We start from the raw sequence: 9,254 nt of genomic DNA on the forward strand, positions 1-9,254 counted from the left end.
TCTTCAAATTACTTAGAATAAGATCTCACAACTTTACTTATCATTGTTGTTATGTAGGCTACAATGAATCAATGGCGAAGCTTCCGCTACACATATATGTCCGAAGATAATGGTATCATCTACGCACCCTGTCGATGCCCCCACCCTCCCCTCAAGAAACATTGAGAACCCAAAATGTAACTTTGAAACAATGACCCACTGAACATGTCATCCGGTCCCGGTTAATCAGTCAAACTATGAAAAAGTTGTCCTGGTTTTATGAAATCGACACGTTGTGAAATATGATGTCCTATTACATTTTTAGTCCACTGAACACCCTGTCCTCAGCTTGCTTAACTGTGAGATGCAAGCCAGGCGTAATGTTGGTCTGTTATGACTGATGGTAGAACCACCTGTTGATGTCACGGAATTGTTACTTGCTTATGCAACTTAAGTTTCTCTCGCTGTGGCTTGAAATGGCAGCCATGAACTTTGCTCTCAAGGGAACTGTGGGCGAAGCACTGTACATTGTAAAGCTCAGCATTTGTCAAAAAGACTGGAGAGGGTAGTGTTTTCCCCTTAAGTCAAACCTGGAGGGTAAGTTTGTGTGAAATGTGGTATTGGTAACTCCACACTCTACCCCTGGCCCCCTCCACCCCCAACCCTGTTTCCCCTGCCCCTCGAATCATGGAAACCGACACAGTTCTCCTCATTCAAGTAATTCAATCTGTGCTCCAAGAATTGTATTATGAAGTTTCAAACAGTTTCCTAGGAGACAGAATGGAAAACATAAATATTTGCTGTATCACAGTTGAGAGCTTGTGTGAAAGAAGGGCATTCATGGTGGCACTACGCGAGAGAGAGAGAATGAGAGAGAAGGCGAGAAAGAGAGAGACAGAGAAAGCAAAAAAGAAGGACGGATAAGACCGTATCTCCACTTTTAAATACCATACAGCATGTCGACTTTTCATCACTCATCTTAGAAGGGAAGGAGTGTCTGTGTGGCATGACCTCACACTCAAGAACATATGCATTCTCTCCATTCACAAACTGTAGTGCTTCCTAATATGGCTATCATGCACACATGAATGATAAATACTTTTTATCATGTGTAGATCTAAACTTTTACTTGTCAGTGTTTTGGAACTAATCCTGTTGTTTAACTGCTTTGAATGATTGGCGTCTTTAATGAGGCGTCCGCTGCCTGGTACCAATTTTCCCATGGCAGCTCCGGAAACCAGGCTCATGGTTGACAAGCTCCAGCCTTATTCACACCAGGCCAGGCCAGCCCAGCCCAGATGTGTGCTGCCTGTCAGTATGCCTGGGAGCCCTTTACAGGGAAGCAAGCAAACCCTCTTCTTGTCTCTTCTTGCACTCTGGCTGGGGATGAAAATGAGGTGTTTTGCATGATCATGCATGAAAATGAGGCATGTTCTGTGCCCACCTCTATACATGCAAAGCAGGTGCTCGTTTGAAAATGGTGCTCCTGAAGTCTGGATAAGTCTTTGTTCATGCTGCATCTGGTTAAACAAAGTGACTTGATGATTTAAAGGCGCAATACAATCAAATGCACTTTTAAACAAATTCAACAATGACAAATGAACAGAGTGGCGCAGACAAGACTACTCCCTAAAAAATGGTGCCTGTGCAGCTGCACATAAAGGTGGATGCATGTGATTAGCTTTTAAGCTCAAATATCAAATGTTTTAATTGAACTATTTTCAGTTGATTTTAACCACATGGTACTCCAGAGATCTGAATTAGCCTCCGTCAGATGAGAACCTTATCCAAGGAGTCCATTGCACCAGCTATGCTTCCTTGGTTCTTCAGTCTTTTGCAGGTATATAGACTCATGGCAGTGCCTTACTTCCTGGCTACCGTGTGGAAGGAATGTTTGACGGAAAACCTGACGGCCAGTGGGCCGTGCTGGGCCCTGCCCCACTCTTCTTTCCTGTTTATGGCCGTGTTTTTCTTAGCAACAGCACCTGTGTAAGGGAGTTGGTGAGCTCCGAGAACACTGGGAATCATAGCGATTGTGATGGTGTGACTGTCTTCGCGGAATCATTGGGCACTGCCAAAATAAATGAGCATGCACACACACAAACACAAAGGCACTCACACAGACAGACGGACAGACCAGACACACACACAAGCACACACACACACACAAGCACACACACGCACACACACACACACACACACACACACACACAATTCTTTCTCACACACACACATACGGACATCATCCTGTGCCCTACCCATTGGCACAGTCGAACAGAGTTGAGCAACGCATTTTGCAATGTTGAACTTCTTTTTCTTTGACACACATTGAAGTGCACTGATTTCAGCATGACATGAATCCCTTTCCTGGGAACCACTGGTGTGTGTGTGTGTGTGTGTGAGTGTCTGTTTGAGACTTCCACCCAGGGCCGCTCAGAAATCCAGTAATATTCCAGGCCCTGATTCTGGTAAAGCCTTGTGTGTTTATGTAAAAGCACGCCTAAGCAGTCACCTCTTTCACTGCATGGGACATTAGCCCAGAATCTGATGAAAGGGATGAAAAAGCCAACGATTAATAATGACAGCCATGGAGCTAGAGGCACAGCCTGTTTTTTCCCTCTCAAATAGAACATGTCAGTTCTGAACTGCAGAATTTAACACAAAAGCTCAACAATGTCACAATGCTATAGTCTATCATTACAATGGTGTATAGGTGTCAGGAACAAGGTGCATATATGGCCTAGCAAGAAGTGATCAAATTAATTTCTGAATAATCTTAATTCATTAAGTGGGTATCCTATGTATATGTTCAGCTGTTACTGCTGGCTTACTCAAAGATTTCAAGTTAGTTTGTTCTAATAGGAAAACAAGACCTCACCTCAATGTTTATTACTAGAAATACAATGTGTTTGTCCAACATGTTTCTATCCTCAGACCTGAAGTTTGACTTTATGCAAATCAATCACCTTTGTGCATCATACTGTATATGGTGCACATGCCCAAAATAGCTCTTCTTCAGAGTGGAGTAAATTATGACATTATTTACAAAATGGATTTGTGTTTTATTCAGTACACTCATACATGTCCATTGAATACATTACAAAAGGATGATGGAACATCAGCATGGCCAAGCCTGCTATTGTTAACAAAGTGAAATGGTGTTTGTTTCTGCCAGCCTAGTTCAACACTAACATGATCAACACATAACTCAGAGGTTTCCTAGTTCAACACTAACATGATCAACACATAACCTTCCTCTCTCAGCACCTTCAGCCACATTCCAACATGCTCAACAATTGATTGTGGTGGTTAAAAGGTCAATTTGGAGTCCTATCCTATTCTTTGTGTTGCATTACACTCTTCTCACATGAACAGAGAGGTAATTCATCATCAAAACCAACTTTGTTATGACAAAGTATTTAAATAAGCTAAGAAATACCCCTCAGAACTTAGGGAAACTAGAGAAGTGAGGGGACAGAACAAACTGAGAGAATTCCAGGAAAGAAATGAGAGTAGAGTGTACCTCTAGAACTTACCACTCACACATGTGCACGCTCACTTCACTGGCTTGCACAGCCATTCATAAACAGGTATGCACACAAACACATACACATACACATACACATACACATACAGTTAAACAGCCACTCAGTCTGCTGGTAAATTCCCAGTTTACAAGGCCATTAAGAGGCCTTGCAAAGGTTCAACGGCTCACTGCTCTGTTTGCACACACAGACACAACATGTGCCATTACATCCCTCACTGAGGCAAATAAAGAATAGTGTTCACTTTCAAAGAAAAATCCATGGGTGCAGTCTTGTGATGTTTTACGATATAGAAGATTGCTTTCCTTCCAGAATTCTTTAGTTTGTCCTTTTGTATCCTGCTTTGTTGTTGTTGTTGTTGTTGTTGAGGAGATTTAAAAAAAAAAAAAAAAAAAAAAAAAACATTGAAAAAACATTTGACACTCGTTGAGTTCATCAGTCCGGCCGCCAGACTCAGGCCTGATACTTGAAGACCAGGGCCGTCACACTGTTCCCCGTCACTCCGCCAAACTGAAAACGAGGAGTGGGGAGCTCCTTCGCCAGCTCAAATCCTGTACAGGGACAGAGGGATAAGCAGTTAGAACAAGGTTACGTCTTTTCTACAACTCGTGATTCTGCTCCACATTTCAGAGCTACAAACGACAGACAGCCATTGCAAAATGGGTGCGTAGCACTGAAGCAGAGGAAATGTGGAGGGCATCCATTTGTACTGCATGCTGTGGGTCCAGAGATGAACCGTGCTAAAATAGAAACTTTTCTCTTTGCCAAACCACTGGGGAAACAGAGGAAAAAGACACATCTTTATATAGTCCAAATACTCAACTTGCAATTTTGTGGCAAGTAAAGTGAAAGTGAAATGGTAATTTGAAATTTATAGCTTTCCTCAACATAACCAGCTGACAACATCCACAGCATCACTGAGGCCCTTCCCAGCACGGGTGCTATGCTCCAAATCACTTATCAACAACACACAGATGGAGCAGACAAGCCACTGTGCTCTTGATACAAATTGTGCATTAAGACATATAATTACGTCAACAGTAGATACAGGTATTTATTCAGTGGACATTTTAGAATTCCCTTCACTTCCAGCACTCTTAACAGAAGGTTACATCTCATTTCATTTGGTTTATTAATTTCTAATTTCATTTCAGTGGTCGGAGATGGACAAGTCTGATAGTTTTGTGGTCATGAGCTGGCGTGTCTGTCAACACACTGGACACATTCTCTTTTTCACTGCTCATCCATTTGCTCACTCCGAATTTCAAAAACACAACATACTTTTGGCTTCAACTGGAGGAAAAAACTAGTCTTATTTACCTCTAAAACACACTATTACATTGAATTAACATATTTTTCCACAGCAGTGCATTTATCCATGGTAAACTTGCTGCCACCACTTCCTTGTGTTCCCATGAACACAAGGAAGAACACTGAGATAATAAAGCAGCTATCAGTGTTGCCAAATGTGTTTGTTAATGATAGTTGTTCTTAGGGACCAGTAGAAATTTGGTGCTGGGTAACATCTTATGTTATGCTTTGAGATTAACAATGCCAAACCACAGTACAGTAAGTTAGGTATTGAGAAAGCAAATATGTCAGATGCCCTTGAGCAAGGCACCTAACCCCTCACTGCTCCCCGAGCGCCGCTGTTGTTGCAGGCAGCTCACTGCGCCAGGATTAGTGTGTGCTTCACCTCACTGTGTTCACTGTGTGCTGAGTGTGTTTCACTAATTCACGGATTGGGATAAATGCAGAGACCAAATTTCCCTCACAGGATCAAAAGAGTATACTGTATTAAAAGAGTATACTGTATACTATACTACTAATTCAGAATGTGGCGTGTCAAGAAGCTGTGACTTCATTTAATCTTCTATCAGCAATGACACAGCAAAATTCATTCAACTCGTCAACTTCAAAATGACAACTCCCAGTACTTTGTTCAAGCTGTATACACAATAATGTTTAAGTGAAATATATAATCCATTTAATCTCAATTAAACCATCATTGAAAATACCGTAGTTGCTCAAATTGTGTTTCACGTCAAGGTGCAAATCAATTTTGTAAACCGAGAAGAGAAATGGTACATTGATGTAACATATTTCATTTATGTACAACGAATATACACATTACAATTAAGTAAATTCAGTGGGTACATTTCTTCAGGGTGGGTCATAGACACTGTGGGCAGTGGCAGTGAGTGGACATACAAGGGAAATGGCCTAAGATTGCCAATCTGTTGAAAGAGGGGATTTAGCGTGCACACTGTTAACACAGAGCAGTGCCAAAGCTAAATAGCAAAGGCCGCTGTGCTGAGGAGTTACCTGACTTTTGAACTTGACAGAGGCAGGCTGACAACATGATGAATGCCGTGGCTTGGCTCTTCACGCATGGGTCAGTGGTCTCACAAACAGACCAGTGGCAGGTGAGGGGGGCTAAGACGCGACCTTGCACTGGGAGCTACCACTGGGGCTTGTCTGCACATGTTGGCAGTGCTCAAAATGGTGCTCCTCCGAGGAGCAGGAAAAGAGAGAAACAAGCGGACAGGCATGCCCTCGTCTGGGAGCAGTAAATCCAATGGGTCAACCAGAGCTACAGCTGCAGCTGGTAAAAGAAATCAACGACCCCCCCCCCCCCTTTTCCACTCTACTGTTCTAGATGCAAGAGACTCAGGATCTGCTTCTCTCCTCGCTTTTCCAATGACAACCGTGGTTTGCCTGAAGGACAGCTGAGAGCGCGTGGTGATTTAGGGAAGACGCCTTGCATGTGGTGTGGTGCATATGTGCCGGCGCCAGCGTAGGCGCCTCTCCTTGCCTTCGCCTTAGCGTCGTTACCTGGGCTGAAGATCTGTAGCAGCTGCTCCTTGGTCCAGTTACAGGAAGTGATGATAAAGAGGCCCTGGGGCCTCAGAAACCGTCTCAGGGAGGCCACGTACTGCGCCTTACCCTGCTGACCATCCGCAGGGTTCAGGCTGATGGCGTCGAATGTGCCCTTGTCGATACACATGTCGAAGGAAGTCAGGTCGGAAGGAGGATTGAGGAAATCCATCTCCTGAGGTTGAACAGAGAAGCATGATAGCTGAATAGTAATCAGATAGAAGCATAATACAATAGACTAGAAAGAATACAAGTTGTTGTTGACTCTAGCAAGTCTTTGTGCCTGGCCAAGCCAGTGTATCTGTGCAGTATTTAGAGATACCAATCCTGGAGCACAGAGGTTATAATTTATAGAATATAATTTAGGAATATAGTTGCTTAACCTCCTGTTATGATGTGATCTCCAGACGTGACACTGGCATCTTTTTTTTTTTTTTTTACTTCCTATTCCCAAACCCAAACTCGCATATCAGCCAAGATGTCCAATGAAAGCCTTGCTCTGTCCAAATCTAGGCGTCGAGCCACAGAGGCAACCATTACATTACTGTATGCATACACATCTACCCACAAGCCCCTTCATGCCTGGTTTTATGATCCCCAGTAGAAATGTATACATCCTGCCACGATCACACGGAGCGAGTGAGTTTTACCACTGGGTGCAAATCAGCAACCTTGTACAGAGTTTGACGGGGGCATTAAATCATACCATGCAACATTTCTGCCAGCCAAAGGCATGATTACCCTCATGTGTCTTAGGGCCTCCAAAACCTTATTTTAAACACTTAAGCAGATTCAGGACTTTTTCAACACACACACACACACACACACACACACACACACACACACACACACACAGTGCAGCAGTGTTCTTGTTCAGCAGAAGTATAGACGGGACTGCCAGCAAGCCAACCTGCTGGCTGCCAGACTCACTAGGGTCAATATTGGCTGCTGTGCCGAGCCCAGGCTCACTCTCTGCACGGTGTGCGAGTTTCTATGCATACATGCACGCTCTGTAACCGCCTGGGTGGAAAAAACTGGGCCTAGGCTACATATATATAACTGCCTTGAAACATGCTATTCTTTTTCTATAATCCTATGCACAGTCCTGGGCACCAGTAGGGGGGCCTGTTGTTTTTATGAAGGGGGAGGTAAGCAGAGCTCTATCAGTTTGACATGTCCATGCAAATGTTCCCTCTGATGGCAGGACAAATACAGCCTTCAAGGCTAGGCAGGAGCCCAGTCTGGCTCGAGAGTCGAGAGTCTGGCCACTGGAGTCCTGTCGGACACTCTGCCAAACGTCAGTGGCTTAGGCTGTGGGTCTGTCTGAGCAGTGATAGTCAAGGCTGAGCCTCAGGAGTGCACAGGTATTGACTGGATGCAAGAAACACACAGGTGTTGACTGGATACAGGAAACATTTTGACACAAATGTGTGGATGTGTACTAGTTACTAGTCAGTTGTTACTTACAAATCATGATAAGCTTAACCATGATTGTGTTCATATTAATTTACTGTCTGTTTGATTTTGCTTCTTGTAACTTTTTTTTTGATCTATTTTATTTATTTCATTATTACTATGATGATGATATCATCCATTTTATGTAGCTACATTTTTACATTCAAAAGAGGTAAAAGGTAAATCTGCTGATGCCATCTGAAAGGACCAGTCAGTCAACAGTCAACCAGTGTAGAGAGTTGTCTCAGATTGCTGGTCAGGGTTTTTGTTTGACACTAACCTCGATGTTTACTTCAGTAAATCCCTCTTCCCTCAGCACACCCTTGGCCAGCTCTACAGAAGCAGAGGAGTAGTCTATACCAGTGAGGTTTTTGAATCCCTGTTTGGCCTGCAAGCAAACACACAAACATACAATTAAATGAGTTACTATGCATACATGCAGTGAAAGTAGAAATGTAAAATTGCATGTCGTCTCTCTTTTTGTTATGTCTGTCTGACTTACCAGTTCTACTAGGAATATTCCATTCCCTGTTCCTATGTCTAATATGGAAATGTCATCTGATAGATTTTGTGTTTCAATCCATCTGATAACTCGATCCATGCTCTCTTCACCAAACCTTGAAATATAAGCAAAAGCTCAATTGTAAGCAAGTGCCAAAAATCTCTTCATTTACACGTATTAATTTAGCAGACAATCTATATGCAAAAACAGAAATCTCTATGCAAAAAGAAAAAAAAAAGTCTTATGCAATTCTCAGCAAAGCAATGCTTTGAAGAGGCCATGAAGATGACAATCCAAAACTACTCACTAACACAGAATGCACTAGCCTTCTTGTTTTATTTATTTTGTCAACAGAAAAACAAAAACACACCAAATCTCACCGACATCTCCAATGTCTTTAAATGTCTGGAGCTCCCTCTGATAGGCTTCATCCCAGCTGCGAAAAGAGAGACTACAGGTTTCTACACTGTGTTCCAAAAACAGTTCTTACAACACAAAGGTGTCCTTTTAAAATAGCCCTCAACACTACGCCAAAACTTAATTAAACATTAATCAAATAAATGCAATGCTTTCAACACTGAGGTTGGTTTACTTTAACTGACATAAAACAGCTAATCTTGCACTGGCCGGCCAGCCAGTGTAAAGAACATGTGCTAACATTACAGCTGTCATGCATGACCAGTCAGTCTTTCTAGCTGGATAGCATTATTGTTTCAGCATATTCTTACTAGTCTTTGGTCCCGAGCTTTGATGGTGTGAAATCATTCTCCAGGGCAGTGTTTTTGATCTCCGAGGAGGAATCTGACATGTTCTGGATTGCGAAAGTGTCGTTCTCCATAACACTCATGTGTTGCACGGTGTAAGTGAAGTGAAATTTTGTTTCCTCCTTTAGTGGC

General features: G+C 42.8%; 1 protein-coding gene across 2 annotated transcripts; it reads right to left on the bottom strand.

Moving 5' to 3' along the window:
- Positions 1-3,020: 3,020 nt before the first annotated feature.
- Positions 3,021-9,249, bottom strand: eef1akmt2 (EEF1A lysine methyltransferase 2). 2 transcript variants are annotated; one of them, XR_006023451.1, is made up of 7 exons: positions 9,087-9,249; positions 8,729-8,794; positions 8,359-8,473; positions 8,137-8,244; positions 6,360-6,576; positions 3,231-4,075; positions 3,021-3,198 (listed from the first exon to the last, which is right to left on the bottom strand). XR_006023451.1 is itself a non-coding variant. In XM_042066597.1 (6 exons), the coding sequence occupies exons 1-6, from the start codon at positions 9,203-9,205 to the stop codon at positions 3,978-3,980; spliced, it is 723 nt and encodes a 240-aa protein (XP_041922531.1). In that variant the 5' UTR covers positions 9,206-9,249; the 3' UTR covers positions 3,021-3,977. The 2 variants fall into 2 exon arrangements, 1 of the variants encoding a protein (XP_041922531.1); XM_042066597.1 differs by having other exon boundaries at positions 3,021-4,075.
- Positions 9,250-9,254: the final 5 nt, after the last annotated feature.

This window comes from Alosa sapidissima, chromosome 16 (assembly GCF_018492685.1).
Source record: "Alosa sapidissima isolate fAloSap1 chromosome 16, fAloSap1.pri, whole genome shotgun sequence".
Lineage (NCBI taxonomy): Eukaryota > Metazoa > Chordata > Actinopteri > Clupeiformes > Clupeidae > Alosa > Alosa sapidissima.